Source organism: Chenopodium quinoa, unplaced genomic scaffold, assembly GCF_001683475.1.
Source record: "Chenopodium quinoa cultivar QQ74 unplaced genomic scaffold, ASM168347v1, whole genome shotgun sequence".
NCBI classification, from domain to species: domain Eukaryota; kingdom Viridiplantae; phylum Streptophyta; class Magnoliopsida; order Caryophyllales; family Amaranthaceae; genus Chenopodium; species Chenopodium quinoa.
This window is the reverse complement of record NW_018744304.1, coordinates 5,436,405-5,459,360: the sequence shown is the minus strand read 5'-3', so window position 1 is coordinate 5,459,360 and position 22,956 is coordinate 5,436,405. Positions and strand designations below refer to the sequence as shown.

The following is a 22,956-nucleotide window of genomic DNA, read 5'->3' as shown; positions in this document are numbered from 1 at the left end:
TCTCCTCTCCTCTCCTCTCCTCTCTTCCTCTCATCCTGCCTCTTCTTCTTCGCCCCTTATCACCTTTTCCCCTTACTTTTTCAGTTTTTTCTTCTCATCCTTTTTCCCCTTTCTTTTTTCAGTTTTTTTCTCATCCTTTTCCCCTATACTCACGCATGAACATTGAACTCAAATGGGGTTTTAATTTTTTTGTTTAAATTAAGGTTTTTCATGTCAAATTTGACCATGAAAACTCTAGATCTAGAGTTTCTTGGTCAAATTTGACGTTTAAAACCCAAAAACACGCCAACTTCAGAGTTTTGTTGGTGAATTTCAAGGTATGTTATTTTTTTCTTATTTATTTTTTGGTTTTTGCGATTTTTTTATGGTGATTTTGGTTGAATTGCGATGATGGTGGACTCGTGGGTGGTGGCGGTGGACTCGTGGGTTAAGATATGGCCGCGGTCTGGGTCAGTTTAAGGGTGGTCAATTTTAGGGTCGTGGTCTGGGTGGGTCTGAGTCAGTTTAAGGGTGGGTTCAGTCGGGTTTGGGTTAGGGAAATGGGCTGTTTTAAGTTGGGTCTGGGTTAGGGTTGGTTAGGGTTTGGTCAGGTCTGGGTTAAGGTTTGGTTCGGTTTGGGTTAGGGTTTGAGTGGTGGTGGCAGTGGGTGGCGGTGGTGGTGGTCTGTAGTGGCAGTTGGTTAAGGTTTAGTGGTGATCTGATGTGGCAGTGGGTGGCGGTGGTGGTGGTCTGATGTGGTTGGTGGTGGTGGTGATGTGGGTTTGGTTGGGGTTAAAGGGGCTTTATGGGTGGTTAGAGGTGGTGATACGCCGTGCTGGTGGTCGCATGACGTATTTTTTTTAATTTCCCAAAAATAGTTTCCGACGGAATTCCCGTTGGAAATTTCTGGCTGAATTATTTCCGACGGAATTCGCTGGTGCCGGAAATTGTCTCACGACGGAAAATTCCGTCGGAATAGTGTTTCCGTCGGAAAAGGTGGTTTTCTACCAAGGTGCTTCCGACAACCTTTTTCGATGGAATTCCGTCGGAAACTCCTTTTCTGACGAATTTCAAGGTGTTTTCGACGAAACTTTTTCGTCGAAAATGAACTGTTTTCTAGAAGTGTTAAAGCAATTTTAACCCCCACTGTGATTGCAATGGGTTATTGGTCAATATGCTTCCAGGATTTCCCTAAGTTCAAGATAAATTAAAGCAATGTAATTGAACTCTCTAAGAACACTTTAAGAACAATAAGAATAGATATGGAAGAAGAAGATAAAGTAAAGGTAAGTTATAATTTTGGAGCAATTTACTATTTGTCTTTATATAATAAACAACTTTTTAATCCAAGAGTCACTATTTCCTAAATATAATTTATTAAGATGATATGAATTTTAATGAAAAGTCATTATTATCATAATCAATTTAACTGTAGATAGTAACTGCTGACACTCGTTCGGTCGGGAAAATAAACGGACAAATCTTTTAACTAGGCTCGCGTCTAACCAGGCAATAATGCATGCCTGATAGGGCCATCTATACGTAGGAAAATAAGTTTGCGCTCGCACCCAATCGGACTAACTTAGCCCTATCAAGCGAGCAAATATTATTTTCCTAAGTTTGTGCTCACACCCGACCGGGCCCGTGGTCACAACCATGACTCTTGTTAAAATTTTGTTTTGCTCTAAATATTAAACTCATAGATTAGCTCCAAGCTAAAATTTTCTATTTAACCAATGTGGGAGTTTTATTCCCAACATCAAGTTAAATAGAATAGAGTAACTTATAGACTAGCTCCAAGCTATACTTTTCTATTTAACCAATGTGGGAGTTTCTTTCCAACTCAAGTTAAATAGAAAAGAGTAAGCTATCATCCTCTATTCAACCAATTCAATGTGGGACTTTCTTCGCAATAACAAGTTAACTAGAATTGAACAAGCCAACTTCTTCTATTCTATCAATGTGGGACTTCCATCCCAACATTAAGCTATATAAACTAACCTATACAATTCAACCAACTTCTATTCTACCAATGTGGGACTAATTTTCACGTCATTCACAAAACATCTATAATGAAGACTACTCTAACTGTATATAATCTTATACCTGATGTATATAACCTAATTTTTGATGTATATAATCTAATACCTGATGTGAATAATCTAATACCTGATAAGTATAATCTAATATCTAACCATTAAAATCTAATTTCTGACACTTATAATCTAATATTATTTTACTATTATTATCTAATTTCTGACAATTAAGATTTTTTTTTTTCCTCAATTTTTTTTGTATGACTGGACTCACGTGAGTCCGTTCAATACAATACTTTTGCCATCGATTCCAAATCAAACCCAAGTGACCAAGGTGATCTAAAATAGACTCCAACCATCTAATATATTATACGAAATGTGATTAAGACTTGTTGGAACAATATCTAGAATATTTATCGTATATTTTATCAAATACGAAGTATTTTTTCAGTATTATGCCAAACTACTAGATAATAAACAAGGCTATAGCTTTTGCTTGCATTTTTTTTTATCTCGGTTAAATTTTTTAAAAATCCTTTTACTTGCTTTTAATTTGTTATCTAACCTGTTTCTATTATTTATTTCTCCATGCATCCTTATAAGAAATCGTAAAAACATATCTTTCATCATAAATTACTAAGTAACAAAATATAAAAATGAAAGCCTATACGATCTAATAAAACTATATGCATACTTATAAATTAGTTCATTTTTGTATAACAAACATCCATATTATTAGTACATGTCTTCATAGCTAGGTTGCCCCCCTCCCCCCCTCCCCCACAAATTACAGTAAAACCTAAAAAAAAAAATTAAAACAAACATCGTAGTTACCTAAAATGTTTTAGCTCAATATCAATTTATTTTATTTATTCGAACCAAAACAAATTATTTATTTATTTATTGACACAGTCAAAAGATTGAAATAAAAATGATTAAAATAACCAATTCCTAAAAAAAAGAACCAAAAATATACATGACATTATAAGTGCATTAGGCGGGAAGTTTTTTTTATGAGAGAGCGACACATATATATACAGTTTGAGGAGAGGATGATGTCAACAATTTTCTATTTTAGTAATAGTTAATAGATTCAATTTTATGTATTTGTTAATTTAGATTTCATTTGTAGATGCCGGATGACTTTTTATTAATGAATTGATTTGTTTAAAAAAAAAAAAAAAAATTCTGTTGTCGTGAGGGAGACTATCTTGAATTCTATTACCTCTTTCCTCTTCCAAGAGAACATCTTTTATTTAACCGGCCACCAACCGACAGCATTGCTAGTCATTTCAACCACATCTAAGAATTATCTATGAAAAATTGTCATACATCATCGATCACAAGAACATCCTTAATAAAATTCAATACCAAAAAGTTTTCCGTGTATTATTGTTTCCATGAAAAATTGGCATACATGAAAAGTTTTATAAATAAGGGTAGAATTGTCATACATAATCGATGGAGACTAAAATTCAATATAACGTAGTAACATATGTATTAATTATTATATATAGCCATACGTGTTTGAGACAATATTTTTTTGGTGTTTAAAGAGGCCACAAGGACAGAAATGAGAATCGATCCCAACATATCCTGAAATTGAAAGGAAAGTTCTAACCATTTGAGCTACTATAAAATCAACTAAAACCAAAGAAGTAGACCAACCAATGAAAGCTTTAATTATTTGAGAAAATGGTGTTCAATTTGCAATAGCCTTAATTATCACATGGACCAGACCTTCTGATTAGGGCCACAAGTCCACATCTGGATCACATGAGAGTGAGAGGAGGTCATTACTCTTGATGTTAATTAGGTGCACCTTATTGCACCTATACACGAACTAATTAGCATGTGGAAATGGACGTGTAATTGTGCATATAACATTTAATTTTTCATAGAAGAAAGAAATTTTATTAATTATATATTCTCAGCTACCCCCTTATATTATGTATGAATGCTATTTAAGCATAGAGATTTGAGTGATATATATAGCTTTCTTTAGTGCTTCTTTTTCCATATAAAAATATAGGTTTAAGAATTTGAAATTAAAATTCTTTAAGGAAAAAAAAAGGTTTCAGAAAAATGAATGGAAAGTCATCAATAGCTCCTATTGCCAAGAGGTGAGTTTCATCATTTCTCTTCTCTAGCACATAATTGTTATTTTTTAAGCTTCTCATAATTTTTTTATTTTAAAATGATATTTTACATGTCACGTGATCCCTTCTTTTAACACATATTTTTTTGTATGTATCACTTGTTTGAATGAAATAAGAGGAAGCCTTAGCTTATTGTTAGGTTGTTAGCTAGGAGTGTTCAAAAGCTAGTCGATTTGCACCGAAAATGGATACTAGACTTAACTAATTGAAGACAATTATTAGACGGTCTTAGAGTAGATTTTTGTTTTTGCTCGGTCCAAAACCATTTAATAACCAATTTTACTTGAAATGGATTAGATTGTAGGCATTCAAATCCTTAAAATCATTATTTTTCCTTTAAAATCTTGGTAAGATCATTATACTATAACCTATTTTACATTAGGAACTTTCAAACAAGGAGTTAATTATCACATATTCAAGATCACATAGATTGGATGACAAATGGTTTTGGTCATTAGAGTTCACAAAGTTTGACAAATTTATTGATTGCAATTTGCATTGAGTTATGATGTGATATTGACATTTGAACAAGTCTTTTGTTAACGTTATCATGTTATAAAATTTAGTTGCTGTGATGTAACAATAATATATGAAGTAGTAGATGTTTAGTGTAAGATGACAAGTGAAAAATTTTGACAACATTAGTTGAATAATGCATTACTCTTCGTATGTCTTTCGTCCCATATAATATATTGCTCACTTTTTTTTCATGGTCAAATAATGTTTAAAGGTTTGACAAAAAAATTTCATTAATATACACAGAAACATCATCATATTATATATTATATATGTTAGATTATATTCTTTCAATGTGTAATCAATTTTTTTATATTTTTGCTATCAAAAGATATCAATGATCAAATGTTACATCTTAAAAAATTGAAATGGGTATAGCAAGAGATCAATACACTATATCATGGAACAGAGGGAGTAGAATTTAATTGTTGAATCAATTATCAAATATCTAAGAAATAAATTCAATTTGTAAAATCACGTGATTAGTACTTATTATTCAGACCGTACCATAATATTGTTTAATTTTTCACCTACTATATACTCCTTTATTTGGAAAAATTGAAATTATCCTAAACTAGAAATATGTTAATATATAATGATTTGAAATTAATGTATTACTTTTTTTTTTAATAAAAAACATAAAATAAAAATATTTATGTATATGTAACTTGTCAATAATTATGCAGGTTGAAAGGGAAGGTAGCCATCATAACCGGAGGAGCAGGCGGCTTCGGAGAGGCCACAGCTAGACTCTTTTTCCAACAAGGTGCCAAAGTCATAATCGCCGACGTGCAAGACGAAAAAGGCGTAGCCTTATGTAACGAAATAATGGCTTCTAGTACCATGGCCAATGGGCACTATGACATTAATAACAATGGTCACGTAGGAGATATTATCTCCTACGTGCATTGTAACATCTCTGATGAAACCGATATGAAAAACCTAATCGATCTCACTATCTCCAAGTATGGAAAACTCGACATCATGTTCAATAATGCAGGCATTTCAGGAGATTTAGACTCTACTATATTAGGCACAACTAATGAAAATTTTAAAAAAGTGTTTGATGTTAATGTGTATGGAGGTTTCTTAGGGGCTAAGCATGCTGCTAGGGTTATGATTCCTAGGAAATCCGGTGTTATTCTCTTCACCGCGAGCTTGGCATCAGTGATAGGAGGCCAATCACCCCATGCCTACACAATGTCTAAGCACGCGATTATAGGTTTGATGAAAAACTTGTGTGTGGAATTAGGGCAACATGGCATAAGGGTGAATGCTATTTCCCCGGGTGGTGTTGCTACACCGATATTAGTCGATGCGTTAGGGGTGGATAAGAAGACGGTCGATGAGTTGTTGTGTGAAGCTACGGTGCTTAAAGGTGTGACGCCGGATGTTGAGGATGTTGCTAATGCCGCGTTGTATTTGGCAAGCGACGAGTCTAAGTTTGTGAGCGGTGTTAATTTCATGATTGATGGTGGTTCTGGCATTACTAACCCATCCTTCTCCTTTGTACTACAAAATTTTCTTGCATCACAAGGTTATACTTCTTGAGTGGGGTTTGCAAGACTTAGTTGTGGTCCTCTCAAAAAAACATACAAAGTAAACGAGATAATTAATCACCTCCAAACACTTGTGTTTTTCATTTTTTTTTCCTAATACTTTTTATTTTTTAAAGTTTAATCTTTACAATCAACTATATAGCTCATATTTGCTAAGGTCTTACATAAATCAAAAGAGCATTGTATGTTACATTGTTACATATATATGTTACAAAAATCAACCAAACGTTCAAACTCCATTAATCTTCTTTTCTTATTCATTTTAAGCATTCAAAACCTCACATGAAGTTAATGGAGTTTGGTTGATTTTTTTAACATACTTCTATATATGTATCAATGTAAGAAGTTAATGGACTTGAGTTTGACTGATTTTTTTGTAACATGTATATGTAACGTAATGGATTGATAGTCAGAGATTATTATAATAATTTAACTTTAAGTGATGATTTGCATATAATCTTCCTTTTTGATTATTTTTAAAAATGTGTAATTGTGACTGAAGAGTACGAGTTATTATTATTAATTAATAAAAAAAAATTATGAACACTAAGTAGTTATGAGTTATTGTGACAATTTATGTATATATATCAAGGGGCATAATGGATACTGTATAATTTAGGGGGTAAATAGGGTAAAATTGCATGGCGGATCAATGCGGGCAACCTCACCCTGTATTAAATTTTTGCCATAGTTAGTACGGGAATGATACAAAATGTTATCTGCTATCAATATGAAGTGTCTTTGCAACCTTCCTAACAACGTGATTCAATATTCACATGTCGCAAGTGGGGCCATGGTAGAGAATAACAAGCTATTAAATTTGGACTGATAATTGAAAGGGTGCATTCAATTAATCGATCAGTACGTACTGCTGGCTAGCAATTAGCAATAAGGACAATAATTGAGTATGTGAAGATTATTATTGTAAGATAGTGGCCACTCCAGAAGCAAGAAGAACAATAAGCGAGTGTGCAAAGATTGTATTATTATTGTTACACTTAGTCAAGTGGTCATTGGCACATTGCTGAAGTTATTAGATTGTCTACGACCCATAAATGCTGCTAGCTAGGCTAGCCAACCAACAAAAAATTTGATTCACGAACTATGATACAAGCTCTCAAACTATTATCCCGACTCTGAGCTGAGATGGTTTTAAGACTCATTAGAAGTGTTATTACACTAATTTTAAATTAATTGTGCGTGTCAAGAGCGATTGTCTCATATCGAAAGAGTGATAAGAAGGTGACTTAACCAGTTAATTAGCCTCTTCTATTTTAGAATGAAACTTTACTTATGTGTTAGTTGTCTCTTCTCTTGTCGTGAGCTTGCTTTAACCCCTACCAACTTGGTCCTAACAACTAGTATTATATTGGTCTAATATCAAGGCTATTACCACTTTTCCTTTGTATCGCCAAAAGCAAGTTCACAAAGACATAAACACGTACTATAATATTGGATCCAGACCAAAATATGAGACTAGAAAACGAACCCAAGACTACTTAAAAATTAATATTGCTTACATATATTTATATTCGAAATCAAGACATTTATTATAGGGAGATATCTATATTATACATGAAATGGATTACACCAACAATTACATACTTTCACACACACACACAAAAAAAAGACATAAGTTGCGCCTACTCATATCCAAGTACGTTACAACCCATACGTGATTAAAGCTTCAATGATAGAAATCCATCTATGAAAACAACTTTTTGACAGCCATAGAGAAAGATGGGTTGGTGACACTATACCCACCATCAAGAACCAAGTTAAGTCCGCTCACAAACTTGGCCTCTTCGCTTGCCAAAAATAACGCCGCATTAGCCACATCTAAGGCCTCCGGTGCAACCCCTTTAAGCACGGCCGATTCACAAATCAACCCATCAACACCTTCCTTGTCCATCCCTAACGCATTACTTAGTAACGGTGTGGACACGGCGCAAGGAGAAATCGCATTGACTCGAATGCCATATTGTCCCATTTCAACACACAAGTTTTTCATTAAACCAATAATCGCGTGCTTTGACATTGTGTACGCGTGTGGTGACTCCCCGGCCACCAAAGCAGCAACACTCGCGGTGAAGAGGATTACACCGGACTTGTTCGGGATCATAACCCTAGCAGCATGCTTAGCCCCTAAGAAACCACCATACACATTAATGTTGAACACTTTTTTGAAATTGTCACTAGATGCACCTACAATAGTAGGGTTTATATCACCCGGGATACCGGCATTGTTAAACATGATGTCGAGTTTTCCATGCTTTGATATAGCTAGATCGACGAGGTTTTTCATGTCGGTCTCATCGGAAATGTTGCAATGTACATAGGAGATTATTTCTTCGTCGTTTTCACCATGTTTGTAGGTAGCAATGATTTCGTTACACAAGGAAACGCCTTTATCGTCTTGTACGTCGGCAATAATGACTTTGGCTCCATGTTGGACGAAGAGTTTTGCCGTGATCTCTCCAAATCCTCCTGCTCCCCCAGTTATAATTGCTACCTTTCCTTTAAGCCTGTAGGAATAAACATATTATATGTTAGCTAAATTACATTTTTATAATTATATGTACATGTACACATACAAGTATATCTCATCTAGTAAACTAGCTTATTACTCACCAAAAAAAAAGGACAATATGTTGCAATTATATATACTATATCGATTAAATATTATTTACAACTTTGGAATATTTTATATCTTACAAATAATACCCCAAAATTGCAACTAATATTTAACGGATGTAGTATATGATTATGTGGTGAAGAATCTAAGACTATCATGACTTTAGTGTACCTTTAATTTCCTACTACTTCTGTTACAGATTATGTGCAACAATTAGACATTTTTCCTCTCTGCTTTATGTCAAATCGTTGCACATAACCTGTAACAGAGGTAGTATATTCGAGCCACTAATACAACTATATATGCAAAGGCACAAACCCCCTCCCTAGTGGCCTAATGCACCTTTGCATACATATTTGTTGGGAGAAATAAGGGGATCGAAAATTCGAAAGGGGTTATGACTTATGAGGCTCTTACTTGGAACTAGGCCACGACATACAGATGGATCTACCACTGAGCTCTCACTCACTACGTCAATATGTGGCGACGTAGGTAGTTAGTATACACGACATATATGCAATGACCAAAAGATTTCATGTATGTTTTAGACAATGACAAAAAGATAAATAAGAGAATAAAATAAAAGAGCATACCTCTTAGCAATAGAAAGAGTTGTTGATTTGCCATTCATATTTGCAACCTTATTTATGATGGAAGACGCTCCAAACTCTATTGAAGGAAAGGCGTAGAAAGAATGCCACTAAAAGGAGGACAATAGTATTCCAAATATTGGATGCTTCCAAAATTTATGAAGTGAGAATTTAATATTTATAGCAGGACTCTCGGGGTTTGTATTTGAATTATGCAATTTTGAAAGAATTTAAAGCACATGATATTTACGTGCAACTAATTACATACACCATGCATCTCCAACCTACCTTTTCTTATGTACATACAGTCATTGACAATAACACATTAATAAGATTTAATATTTAATTTGACAATAAGCCGATAAAAGGTAGTTTCTTAATTTATATAGTACTGTACTTTGTATTTCTATTTACATTGTTTCTTTTTAAAACGAATATACAACAGAATCTCTATTTATTTATTTATTTATTATTTTTTTTACAGAAATCATATGGAGTATTGTTAGTTATTATTAGATTTGTCTTAATTTATAGGAGTATTTTCTACATATTAAATACAAATTTTTTTTTTTGAAAGGATATTAAATACAAATATATTTCCATATTGATAATCTAAAAATTATAGTGTTGTTCATAGAAATTTGACAGTGAGAGTGAAGGATAGCTCTAACGGTTAGAGCCTTTTCTCTAATTCCAGGAGATTTTGAGATTGATTTACACCCCGCCCTTGTGGCTTTCTAAAAAAAAAAAAATTGGCAGTCTTCACTACCAAGACTTCTCGACCGATCAACAGATTAAGCTACGGTAAATTCTTGCCGACCAACACGGTCATTTTTTTTATCTTATTAAATGCTTGTTGCCAACTTATATCATTAAAAAAAAAATATAGGTACGGAGTACTTTTTAGCCATATCAAAATATAGGTAATATGTTTTCAATGCAGTGAAAATGATTGTTCGGATCCATATTTTGCATTTCTAGTAATCATAAATTTATAAGTGAAAATTAAAGATAGTTATAAATTCAAAATGTACCTGATGAAAATTTCATCAAAATTATCTGAAAAAGTTTGGCCGTGAAATTTGGTGGTTGAGGACGGAATTGAAAAGGACCTTTTACCTTATGTATTTAATTACATAAACAGATTAATAAGGGTTCGTTTGACATTGCTGTGGTTTTCTGTTTTTTGGTTTTTTGTTTTCTAAAAGTATATAATATGTATCCCTTAATGAATCAAAAATTATATATACTTATTAAAATTATGATATTTTTGAAAACTGACAACATAAAAGTGAAAACACCTTTTTCTTGTTTTCTGTTTTTGATTTTTGGTTTTTTTTAAAAAAACCAGAAAACTGAAAACCAAAACTGATGTCAAACAAGCCCTAAATAATCTGGGGTATCACTACTGAAATCAAATATATATAAATGTGTTCAGTTTTATTTTATTATTTTTATTTTGAAAAATTTGCAAATTGCAGTCATTTAAAGTTCGTATTTTGCAAATTGCAGCCATTTAATTTTTTTTTTTTGCAAATTGCATCCTATAAGTTCGTATAAATTGTAAATTGCAGGCCGATTCAATTTTTCATCGGTTTACATGTTGAAAAATCTTTGATTAAGGTTTTAGGGGTCATTTTAACCCTTAGGGACCCGAATTGAGCTCAGAATTAGCAAAAAAATAACGTAAGTATCTCATATTTACAGTTTCCCACAAATCGATACATTTTTGTTATGCTAAACGAGATACTTGCGTTATATTTTTGCTAATTCTGAGCTCAATTCGGAACCCTAATGGCCCCTAAAACCTTAATCGAAAATTTTTCAACTTGTAAACCGATGAAAAAGTTAAATCGGGCTGGAATTTACAATTTATATGAACTTTTGGGCTGCAATTTGCAATTTTTTTTAAATGGCTGTAATTTGCAAAATACGAACTTTAAATGGCTGCAATTTGCAAATTTTCCTTTTATTTTTAGGGGTTGTATTTAGTAATCTAGATACTACAGTATCAGCAAAATTGTACATTTAGTGGAGTTGGAATATTTACTTCAAATTGTTAGTGTGTAGTTTACCTTTAGTAATAATTTTGTGTTAGTGAAGTCATAATACTAGTGATTTTAGTGGGTTAATATTAGCCGTGATCGGTTGACGATTATGAGATCATTTTCCTTATTTCTAACTTAATTTTGCAATATTATTTAATTTTTCAATGAATTGAATACATAAAGTTCTTCTTTTCATTCCTCATCTCATCTCTATTATGGAGTATTATAATTTCTACAATGTTGTAACTTTCTTGGATCCAAATCTAATACTCCTTAATGAAACAAGAGTAATATATAACTAATCATGGAATTTCAACATTAGTTTAAATTTTAGCTAGTTTAGTTAATCTTTCAATAAATAATAGAATATACGAGCTTTAAAGATTTGGACACAATTAAATTTCAAAATTAAATTTCAATAAGCATCAACTGTGCTTGAAATAATATATTGTGAAACATTATAACTTACAAACCACTATATAAAATTCTCAACTCAGTCCAAATCAAGTTAAAACAACTTAAATCGTATTCAACACATTTTAACTTATACTTAGTATATCATATTTTATACTCGTACTTTGTATATGCTTATACTGTACCAAATTTATAGACGTTGACCAGAATTGCCACCCTTATTACTTGTGGTAGACTACCAGTGATAGTGATATTAAGGCCAACCATACCATGACAAGTAAAACTGTAAATAATTTATTGATACTGCAATAAATTGGTTGACAGCGCCAGAACATTCAAGTTGCACATGTGGCTATGGTCTTGTAGATCAGATATTGCAATTCTGAAACTCTGACTTCTGAATTATACGCTGTTAATCAATAGGTCTACAACTTGTTTATTTCTTTTTTCAAGATATTAAAGGCATCTTATTGGCCAATAGTCGTTAAGCTAGCTTATACAATTATCATAATGCAATGGTTACACTGGCCAAGTGGGTAATTTTACTTGTTCAAACTATATTAGTTGATTGTCTTACCGGCGTTAAAATAATATGGTCTATACCTATTTGAAAAATACAAAATAAAAATTTAAAAATTACTAACGACCTGTTAGCTATTTTCAAGGGCTAATGAAAGGAAAATTTATTGATTTTGAGGAAAATGCAGATTATAAAATAAGTTAAAATCCCGAGTGGATAGCATAGCATAACTACATAAGCATACAAATTAAATATAAACCGCATACGGATGTCCTATTTACAAAATATTTCCTACAAAAATAGGTCTTTGTACACGACTCTTGAAAAACCACCCTGATTGCCCCATGGCTCAAATATACGGGCCTATAATACTATCAGTACAATGCAGTGTCTTTAAACTTTTATGGGTACATCTTAGTATCTTACTAATTAGATTTAAGATGCCATAAATGTGTTGGGAACATGTGTACGTTAATTTCACACAAAATGTTTATTATTAAGAGCCATGGAAAAAGATGGATTAGTGATGAAATACCCACCATCATCAACAAAATTAGCACCCCTCACAAACTTAGCCTCATCACTTGCCAAAAACAATGCTGCATTAGCAACATCCAAGGGCTCCGGTGTAACCCCTTTGAGCACATAAGACTCACCAATAATTTCGTCTATTTTCTCCTTATCCATCCCCAATGTATTCATTGATAACGGCGTAGAAACAGCACCGGGTGATATTGCATTCACCCTAATGCCATATTGTCCCATTTCAAGGGACAAGCTTTTCATTAAACCAATTATTGCATGCTTCGACATGGTGTACGCATGAGGTGACTCGATACATATCATTGATGCAATGTTAGCCGTAAAGAGAATGACACCGGTCTTAGCCGGAATCATCACCCTTGCGGCATGCTTAGCTCCTAAGAAACAACCATACACATTTGTTTCAAACACGCTTTTAAAATTCTCATCTGTGGAGGTTAAGATAGATGTGTCAAAGTCTCCCCATATTCCTGCATTGTTGAACATGATGTCGAGTTTTCCGTGTTTAGAGATGGTGTGATCAATGAGACTTTTGACATCATTGTCATCGGATACATTGCAATGAACGTAAGTGATTGTTTATGCTAATTTTTATTAAGTGGGTTGAATATCAAAATCTAGGTTACGGATCAACTAAGCAATATTAAGAGTAAAATACGGCTAAAAAGAGAATAAATGATACGAGGAATTGGTGACGCGGAAAAACCAATGAAGGTAAAAACCGCGGGTAGAATGAGGATCTACCAAACTTTCACTATGCCAGAAATAATAATATCAGTTTACAAGATGTGATGTAGTATGTATATCGTTGGATGAGAATGTTTTCTACCCGTCGTTGCCCTGCCCTTTATATGGATGGTTGCTAGGTTAAACTCTAGCCGTTGCATGGAGATAAAATCATGCCCATGATTTTCGGACTGCAGTTGCGGAAAATATTCCTTCTTCTGCTTTGAATTCCAACGGACTGATTTGGCTGAGGTTGGACTAAGTCTTTACTTATCTTCATCCTAAAAATTAGGGAGTTGTTACTTGACTTCGTCTTTCCGTCAATGTTGATGATGCGTCGTCGAGCTTGTGCCTTCGTCAAGGGGAGTCTTCGTCATTGACCTTCGTTGACTATCGTTGACTAACCCTTGCAGTTTTTTTACCCATAACAGTGATTACATCTCCGTGATCGTTGTTGTTGATTTCATTGCATAAGGAAAGGCCTTGCTCATCTTGAACATCGCCGATCACGACTTTGGCGCCGTGTTGGACAAAGAGTTTTGTTGTGGTCTTTCCAAATCCACTTGCTCCCCCTGTTATAATTGCAAACTTACCTTTCAACCTGCGTATATGTGATTTGCCAAAAAATTACACCATCTAATTGTTGAAGCTTATACTAAAGTGAAATAATAATATATTAATATTAATGGAGATAAACAAAACTGATTTTATTAACTTGCACTCTACTCAACGAGAATACAAAGATGCATGTATATAAATAGCATATGGAATAACAACCTAAAGCTAATAATTAGGAGCATGATCTTATCTAACTAACCCACTATGCATGACTCCACTAATAGTAACAATGAGTAAGGGCCTGTTCACATTTACTTAATTTCTGTTCAGTTCAGCTCAGCTCCAATCAGTTCATTTTATTTCAGTTTAGCTCCAATCAATTCAGTTCAGTTCAGCTCCAATCAGTTCAGTTTAGCTCCAATCAGTTCTGTTTAGTTTAGCTCCTAATTTTCCTCTCATATAAAGTATTCATTTCAGCTCAGTTCAGTTTAGTTCAGCTCCAATCAGTTCAATTTAGCTTCAATCAGTTCAGTTCAGTTAAGCTCCAATTAATTCAGTTCAGTTAAGTTCAGTTAAGTTCATTTCAGTTCAGTAATGTGAATAAACCCTAAATACCCAATTTTGGGGTCCCTTTTACTTAGGGGCCTATGCGATCAAGTACCTTGCACAGTTGCACTATTGCAAATGCTCGAAAGTCAAAATCACCCCTGACTCTATATGTGTATAATTACTTTTGAATATAATAAATGTATCTTGAGTTTGTATGAGGGCCTACCTCTAGACTCATATAATGTCATTATTTATTGCTTATTTAATCAAGCTAAGTAATCGAGATATTAAATATTAATTAACTCGATCTTTAGGTTTTTGGTGTAGTAGAGCAAATTAAATGAGGCCGAGTCCAGCTTGAAAATTAGTCAGGTTTGGGCAGATTTTTGGTTTCGAATTTTAGGCTCAAATTGACCCTTTTTTCGGGGTTTGAGATAACTTAACATTTAATTTTTAGTTATAATAATTTTGGTTCGGCCTAAAAATGATATGAAAAGCCAGTGATTTTTGACATGAAGACAAATTGTTTTTGCTTGAACTTAGGCTCAACCCTTCCCATCTTCAAATCTAGATAACATGTAGTTATCCCTCCAAACCAACTCCCCAACCCCGTTAATAATTCATATATCAATTCCATGCATGATTACATATCCCTACCTTATAAAAAGTATAAAGTTGTTCTTATAAATAGTGCACGGACTTTTATACCCTTTAAAATATTTTTTTTACCTTTATACCCCTATTTACCCTTCAAAATGTGTTTTACCTTTGTACCCAGATTTGTAATTTTGTACTCCAACAGTCCAACTTTAAATTGTTTATACCCATCTACATTTCCTTACACATTTGAGCTTTCTCTCCTCCTCTCCATGACTCCATCTCTTGAAATATTAGAGTTTGGTTTGTTAATTATGTTAATATTGTATGTTATATTAGAGCTTTTAACTTTCTCTCTACACACTAACTTTGCCATTTCCAAGTACTAAATTCCACATCTTTGTTTAACACCTTCCCAAAATTTCCAAATCAATTAAATTGCGGCAAACAAAAAAGTTGACAATACCAATATATAGCAGAAAAAGAATATTTAATGAGGACCTTTTCGCAGTCGATGGTCTGGAAACGGGAACTCTGAGGAAAGGGGCCTCGAGAAGGGAGAGGGGAGAGGGGGAGGCGGTGGAAGAGGGCGGCCGGATTTTCTGGGTGCAAAGTCCATAGATTTAAAACAGGATTATTATTATGTTAAGAACATTCTACTATGGATTTTGAACTTCATAACATGTAATGATAGGATCACATTGGAATTCTATTAAAGATCATTATTTTAGCATATGAGCAATTCATCAGTGTAAGATAAAATTAATTTCATAATTTAGTCTGGACTTGAATTTAGTCACTATACACTATCCAGGACTTCTTAAGTCTAAGAACTCATTGGTTAGACTTGACTTGATAGGTGGATAGCTGCTTTAGTGTAATATATATACATATCATGTACGATTGGGCATAAGTGTGTGAAGGAATTGGTTGTTTCGATTTCATCTAGAAGGATTGTACTTTTAAATTAGAAATGAACTCATTGATTAATATTGTTAGCCTTTGTGATGGATAAAATGTATTGATTAATATTGTTAGCCTCTGTGGTGGATTAGGAATTGGTCGTTTCGGTTTCATCACTGATGATTCTTTCTCTATTTCGTATTGTACCACCACAATTAAGTAATGCTAATATCAACATTGCGAAAATAAATAAACAACAATTTTAACATTTGTTCCTTTTCAGCATTATCATTGAAAAACCTAATAATTATATTCTACTGTAACTCTACATAGTACTCCAATTAAAAAAATCACCATATACAAATAATAAAAATAAAGATTTTTTTCAATATACAAGATATTTCACGCGTAACATTCAACTTAGGACGACTATAAACAAACAATGCCTAAACAATAGAAATATATTCCTTTACCGGTCTTTTATTCCTCCATGTGAAGTGCAAACACAAGACAAGTAAAATTGTTGCAAGGACAAGCCATTCCGCGTGCAACGCGCGCGTTGACTGCCCTAATTATTAGAACAGGGAAAATATGATCGATGTTACTATCAAGTAATTTCTATTCTACAAAAAACTAAGAAGCTAAATTAATGAGATGGAAATGTTGCATCATATAGATGTATGTACTACAAAAACTATGATTTTCACATCCAAAAAAAAAAATAAAAAAATAAAAAAATAAAAAAAAATTAGAGTGAAGTAAGAAAAAATGCAAGAAAGAAGTAATTCACACCTTTGGGCGATAAGAGGAGCTGTTGATGATGTGCCGTTCATTCTTGGCCTCTTTCTACTTATCCACGCTTTTGATAATATCTTACTACTCTTGCACTATCTCTTATTCTCTTTAAATCATAATAAAGTGCTAGCTTCCAAAACACATGTACTATACTAGGATATTACTTGATTGAAATGTCTAAATCACGTTTAACTTCATCGGTTCCTTTTTAAGTCTCATTGGCCATTATTAGCATAAGTTTTTGGAAAAATTGATTGGAATAATCCCACCTTTTGAATATCGGAGATTAATAATCCCACTTTTGGAATTCTTTTTAATAATCCTACCTCTGATATCAATCTGCTGAAAATAGTTCCAACCGGTCATGTAACCTGTTACATGTAACCTGTTATAACAGGTTATATGACACGTGGCGGCTTGTGATTGGTCAAAAAATTAAAAATAAAATAAAATAATTTTTTTAAAAAATTAGATTTTTTTTAAAGAAAAAAAAAATAATAATAAAAAAACCAAACCCACCCATTCCAGCCACCATCCCCACGCCCCTGACTCCGTTCCCTGCCCCGCGTCTCCGACCACCCTGCCACCATCCCACGTCGCCGCCGACAGCGCAGACCCTCCCCCTCCCCGAACCACCTGAATCACCAACCCCGCCCCTCCCTCACCCACGATTCCAGGAAACCACCACGCCTCCCTCCTCTTCACCTCGCCCCTTCCCCGTCGCGATTCCACGAATCACCAACCCAGGCACGTTCGCCTCCCTCCTCTTCACCTCGCCGCTTCCCGTCGCATTTCCGGCCGCCAAACAACCACACTCCTCCCTCCTCTTCACCTTGCCCCCTTCCCCGTCCAGATTCCGACCTTCTTCTGGGTCAATTGTTTCAATTCAATTGGTTTCGATTTTTCGAAATCCCACCATTGGGGTTGGGATGGCTGTCGTCGGCGCGGTGGTTCAGGGGAGAGGGAGGGTCTGGCGCTGGTGGGTTCCGTCCCGATCTCGGTTTCCCTTTCGATTATTGAAGGTGGTTTTGGGTTTGGTGGGTTTTTTATTTTAAAAGGTGGTTTTGGGGTTGGGCTAGTGGTGGCTGTGGTTTTGGTTTTGGGTGGTGGGATGGTGGTTCTGATTATGGGTTTGGATGGTGGTGGTTGTGATGTGGCTGAGGTTGTGTTAGTTTTCTTTTTTTCTTTCTTTTTTTTTTTTACTTTTTTTTTATTTTGGACAAATCAAATTGTGACACGTGTAAAATAAGCTTAAAAAAAAATTACCTCTTCAACCGGTTACTGGTCACCCGCGATTATTTTCAGCGGATTGATATCAAAGGTGGGATTATTAAAAAGAATCCCAGAAGTGGGATTATTAATCTCCGACGCTCAAAAAGTGGGATTATTCTCATCAATTTTTCCTAAGTTTTTAGTATAGTGAGTAAAAACAATATTAACAATGAAATTTGGATGACTAAAAATGAATAAATAAATACGTAGTAGGATTTGGTAAACATACACATGTTGGATTTGGTCATTCTCGTGTCACCCCATCATATTTACAAAATTTTGAAAAAAGATGTACATGTATTGAGATGCACTCACCATCAACTACAAGATTAGCATTACTCAAACACTCACTAAACACTTTTGTATTACATATTTATTGGAAATATATTTTGTGATATATTTATGTTAGCTAAAAGATTTTTACGTGTTACTTGTCAATGTGCTTCTTGTTTTGTATTAGGCTCATATTGAAACGGGTCATTTTTATGTCGGCTCAACACATGCATAGCTCTATCGTGCTAAACATATACCACTTTATATCAATCGGTTAAAAAAGGATAAAAATTAATGAAAAAACACGATAACACACATATATTTACGTCGTGCTTCACTAACATTGTGCTTGCTAAAATAAGCCTTATTACATTGTACCAATACCATTGTGATTTTCATTCTAAACCACCTTATTTTCCTTGGGCCAATGTTCAATATAGCCTTTCTTTAGATCATACAGAATGTTTAATGAGAGCCATGGTAAAAGATGGATTAGTAACAGTATAACCACCATCAACTACAAAATTAGCACCACTCACAAACTTAGCTTCATCACTTGCCAAAAACAATGCTGCATTAGCAACATCCAAGGGCTCTGATTTAACCCCTTTGAGCACATAAGATTCACGAATTACTTCATCGATCGTCTCCTTATCCATCCCCAATGCATTCGTTGCTAATGGCGTAGAAACAGCACAAGGCGATATCGCATTCACCCTAATATCATATTGTCCCAATTCAACACACAAGTTCTTCATCAAACCAATGATTGCGTGCTTCGACATGGTGTATGCATGAGGTGCATCGAGAGCCATCATCGATGCAATGCTAGCCGTAAAGAGAATGACTCCGGACTTAGCCGGAATCATTACCCTCGCGGCATGCTTAGCTCCTAAGAAGCCACCATACACGTTTGTTTCAAACACGCTTTTAAAATTCTCATTCGTGGTAGCTAAAATAGATGGGGTTGTGTCACCGTATATACCAGCGTTGTTGAACATGATGTCGAGTTTTCCGTGTTTAGAGATGGTGAGATCAATAAGATTTTTGACATCATTGTCATCGGATACATTACAATGAATGTAAGTGATTATGTTTTTGTGATCGTTGTCGTTGGTGGTGGAAGCAATTATTTCATTGCACAAGGATAGTCCTAGCTCATCTTGGACATCTCCAACCACAACTTTGGCGCCGTGTTGTACGAAGAGTTTTGCTGTGGCCTTTCCTAACCCACTTGCTCCTCCGGTTATGATTGCAACCTTACCTTTCAACCTGCAAAGTTTAAATTGAAAATGGTAATTATATATCATGTCAAAAAAAAAAAAAAGTTCAGATAAAAAAATCATTTCAAATTCGATTAAATAAGCAAAACTAAGATGGACTAAAATATTGCCTAAGAGCCTGTTCTCATTGACTGAAATGAGCTGAACTGAATTAAACTTATTAGAGCTGAACTGAACTAACTTATTAGAGCTGAACTGAAAATAATTGTATGAGAACAGGCCCTAAGTGACGTATATGCAATTAAATATGATTGTTGCGTGGTTCAACTTCAAATCCCGATGGTATGTAGATGGAAAAAATAAAGAAAAATTTTATTGTAAACGTTAGACGATCTTTTAGGGGCGAATCGAAAAGAGTAAGCTTCATGAGTTTTTGGTATAAGTTTTGTTATGGTCTTTCAATAGAGTTCATTAATTTTTTTAAAAAAAAATTGAATGTAAAATTGCTTGTACAATAGTGTACAAGCAATTTTACATTCAATTTTACAATAGTGAAATAATCCCTTTGCATACAATATGAAACAAGAAATTAAAAGTGGAAAAGATAATTAAATTAAAGAAAATAAATAAGGAACATGTTGTCAAAAAAAAAAAAAGGAACATGAAGATTTTTTCATCTAAACTAATGAAAGGCCCAAGAGCAAGCCACAAGTAGCCGAGTTTACAAAAAGGGTACATTTTCTTTCTTATTAAAATGTAAACCTCTGTGAATTAAGAAAATGTCAACCTCTGTGAATTAAGAGATTATGATGCAGAGCAACTATATTGATGATGTGCTGTTCATTCTTGAATCTTGACCTCTTAAAATAAAAATAAGTGAATTAAGAAAATGAGCATTGAGCAAGAAAGAAGAATCACACCTCTGGGCAGTAAGAGGAGTCATTGATGATGTGTTGTTCATTCTTGACCACTTTATTTTTATCCGCACTTTTGATATATTCTTACAACTTTTGCTCTCTAATAATTCTGTATAAATTATAGGGTGGAATTTGGAAAATGGTTCCTTTAGCAACTTATCTATAACGTGCATGCTTCCAAAAGCCACGTACTTGGTGTACTTTTTTGAAAAGTTAGCTTGAGAGACTAGTAATTTGGGAACACGTCAAAATTTATTTGTTAACTAGTTCTTTGTCCGAGCATTCAAGGGGAAAAAAATTATACAAATTTTTGTATGTGGCTAGTCACATGGTGCTACTTGTACGTGTTACTTGTATTCTAGGGTTACTAGTAAGGTGTTACTTGTAGGTGTTACTTTTAATCTGGGGTTACTTATAGGGTAACACCGGTTTTTGGTAAGGGTGTTACTTGTATTCTGGAATTACTTGTAGAGTGTTATTGGTTTTGATCAGGGGTTAGTTGTAGGATGTTACTAGTTTTAGTATGGGGGTTTGGTCTGGGGTTACTTATAGGGGTAAGTCAAAATACAAGTGACACCTACAAGTAACTCATACAATTCAAGTAACCCCAAAATACAAGTAACACATACAAGTAACTCATACCAGTAACCAAAAATACAAGTAGCACCTACAAGTAACCCCTGACAAAACCAGTAACACCCTATAAATAATCCCTGCCGCACTGAAAAACCTCTGAAAAACAAATTATATTTATATATTATTATAAGAAATAAAAAAGTATACTTCGTATTTATATATTATTATAGGTTTGTATTTGTTTATAGATTTTGTATCCATTTACTATTTTATGTATTCAAAATTGTTATTGTTTTACTCCGTATTATTTAGGCTGTAAAATCTCTTTTTTTTTTTTTATTAATTATCTTATTATTTTATTAAAAAATAAAATAAATAAAAAGTTTTTGGCGGGAAAATTTTAATGTAGACACGACACGTATACTTTTGGGATAATGTTGGTGATTACTTTAATACTCCTATATAGTATTGATTGATTGCTCGGGCCGTGAAAATTCATGTACCTCGTACTCAAGCGAATCGTTTTCTCTAATTAAGCTAAGAAAACGTAGTGCTATGTTGTACTCTTGTTGATATTTAATTTATGAGTAATGTCAATATATTCCCAATTGAGCTAAGAAAATGTAGTGTTATGTTATACTCTTGTTGATATTTAATTTAGGAAAAATTGGTCGTAACATCTTGATTCTTGAAGTATGGCATAGATGCACTGAGCACCTTGAATTTTGCTTAGTAGCCAAAACACCACCAATTATGGTGTAAGGTTCGACGTGTGTTTTAAATGAAAAATTCTGACCACTTGTTTCATCGAAGGAGGTGAGTCCGAGCTTGCCAAGTGGATGTCAATTGTTTACCATTTCTTTAAACTGTTCTGAAGGGTAGGGCTGCAAACGATCCAAGCCAAGTCGAGGTTTTTACTTGTTCGAGCTAAGCTTGATAAAGATTCCAAGTTTTCAATCATGCTTGAGCTTGAACGAGCTTCATAAATAATATATTTTGTGTTCAAGCTTTATTGTTCATTAAGTTTTTGCCTTGTTCGAGCTCAGCTTGAGCTCGTTCGTTTGTGATTCGAGCTCGAGCTTGAACAAGCTCTAATGTGAACAAGCTCAAACGTGAACGCGCGAGCTCAATCAAGCTAATATTAATCAACTTTGAAAAACTATAAGCATACTCTAATTAGAAAAGTCATTTGATGATATTCATCGTAACAACAAGATAGACAGTAATTGAGTATTTGATATTATAAATCAAAATTTTGAGCAAATATACTATTCACTTTGTTAAAAATAATACTCCATATATTTTAATTTTACTAGATATTATTAACATGGCTAATTTGATTATATACGATAATTGATTATAATTGATTTGGTTTTATATTAAAATTGAACTATTTTAAGAATAATTAAAACAGTGAAATTAATTGTTTTGAGGTTGAACGAGTTATAAATGAGCATATGCACGATCATATGTATGAGTTATGTACGAGTGTTTGTGAACATTAACGAGCCGAGCACAAAGGTGTTCAAGTTGGGCTCGTTTACTTAAGGAGCCTCAAATTTTTGTTC

General features: G+C 33.8%; 4 protein-coding genes and 1 long non-coding RNA gene across 5 annotated transcripts; 1 reads left to right on the top strand and 4 right to left on the bottom strand.

Annotated features, from left to right (window-relative positions):
- The first annotated feature begins 3,962 nt into the window (after nt 1-3,962).
- LOC110695709 (secoisolariciresinol dehydrogenase-like) lies at nt 3,963-6,317 on the top strand. Its single transcript, XM_021872934.1, has 2 exons — nt 3,963-4,138; nt 5,377-6,317. The coding sequence occupies exons 1-2, from the start codon at nt 4,101-4,103 to the stop codon at nt 6,239-6,241; spliced, it is 903 nt and encodes a 300-aa protein (XP_021728626.1). The 5' UTR covers nt 3,963-4,100; the 3' UTR covers nt 6,242-6,317.
- A 1,409-nt stretch (nt 6,318-7,726) lies between these two features.
- Nucleotides 7,727-9,668, bottom strand: LOC110695708 (secoisolariciresinol dehydrogenase-like). The gene is made up of 2 exons (XM_021872933.1): nt 9,478-9,668; nt 7,727-8,774 (listed from the first exon to the last, which is right to left on the bottom strand). Exons 1-2 carry the CDS (start codon nt 9,513-9,515, stop codon nt 7,955-7,957), a joined length of 858 nt encoding a protein of 285 aa, XP_021728625.1. The 5' UTR covers nt 9,516-9,668; the 3' UTR covers nt 7,727-7,954.
- Nucleotides 9,669-12,933: 3,265 nt separating this feature from the next.
- Nucleotides 12,934-14,349, bottom strand: LOC110695845 (secoisolariciresinol dehydrogenase-like; the record flags this gene model as incomplete). The annotated part of the gene is made up of 2 exons (XM_021873070.1): nt 12,934-13,574; nt 14,169-14,349. Coding segments are annotated over 2 exons (822 nt in total), but the record flags the coding sequence as incomplete, so codon positions are not given.
- A 2,271-nt stretch (nt 14,350-16,620) lies between these two features.
- Nucleotides 16,621-18,224, bottom strand: LOC110695707. The gene is made up of 2 exons (XR_002506173.1): nt 17,125-18,224; nt 16,621-16,900 (listed from the first exon to the last, which is right to left on the bottom strand). It is a non-coding gene; the product is annotated as an uncharacterized LOC110695707 (long non-coding RNA).
- Nucleotides 18,225-18,993: 769 nt separating this feature from the next.
- On the bottom strand, nt 18,994-20,949 carry LOC110695810 (secoisolariciresinol dehydrogenase-like). The gene is made up of 2 exons (XM_021873038.1): nt 20,816-20,949; nt 18,994-19,944 (listed from the first exon to the last, which is right to left on the bottom strand). The coding sequence occupies exons 1-2, from the start codon at nt 20,854-20,856 to the stop codon at nt 19,125-19,127; spliced, it is 861 nt and encodes a 286-aa protein (XP_021728730.1). The 5' UTR covers nt 20,857-20,949; the 3' UTR covers nt 18,994-19,124.
- Between the last annotated feature and the right edge of the window lie 2,007 nt (nt 20,950-22,956).

What these genes read in the sequence shown, in the direction of transcription:
- LOC110695709 (XM_021872934.1), top strand. Translation starts at nt 4,101, where the DNA reads ATGAATGGAAAGTCATCAATAGCTCCTATTGCCAAGAG. An exon ending in ATAGCTCCTATTGCCAAGAG is followed by an intron (nt 4,139 to 5,376) that starts GTGAGTTTCATC and finishes ATAATTATGCAG; the next exon opens with GTTGAAAGGGAAGGTAGCCA.
- LOC110695708 (XM_021872933.1), bottom strand. Translation starts at nt 9,515, where the DNA reads ATGAATGGCAAATCAACAACTCTTTCTATTGCTAAGAG. An exon ending in ACTCTTTCTATTGCTAAGAG is followed by an intron (nt 8,775 to 9,477) that starts GTATGCTCTTTT and finishes TTATTCCTACAG; the next exon opens with GCTTAAAGGAAAGGTAGCAA.
- LOC110695810 (XM_021873038.1), bottom strand. Translation starts at nt 20,856, where the DNA reads ATGAACAACACATCATCAATGACTCCTCTTACTGCCCAGAG. An exon ending in ACTCCTCTTACTGCCCAGAG is followed by an intron (nt 19,945 to 20,815) that starts GTGTGATTCTTC and finishes TAAACTTTGCAG; the next exon opens with GTTGAAAGGTAAGGTTGCAA.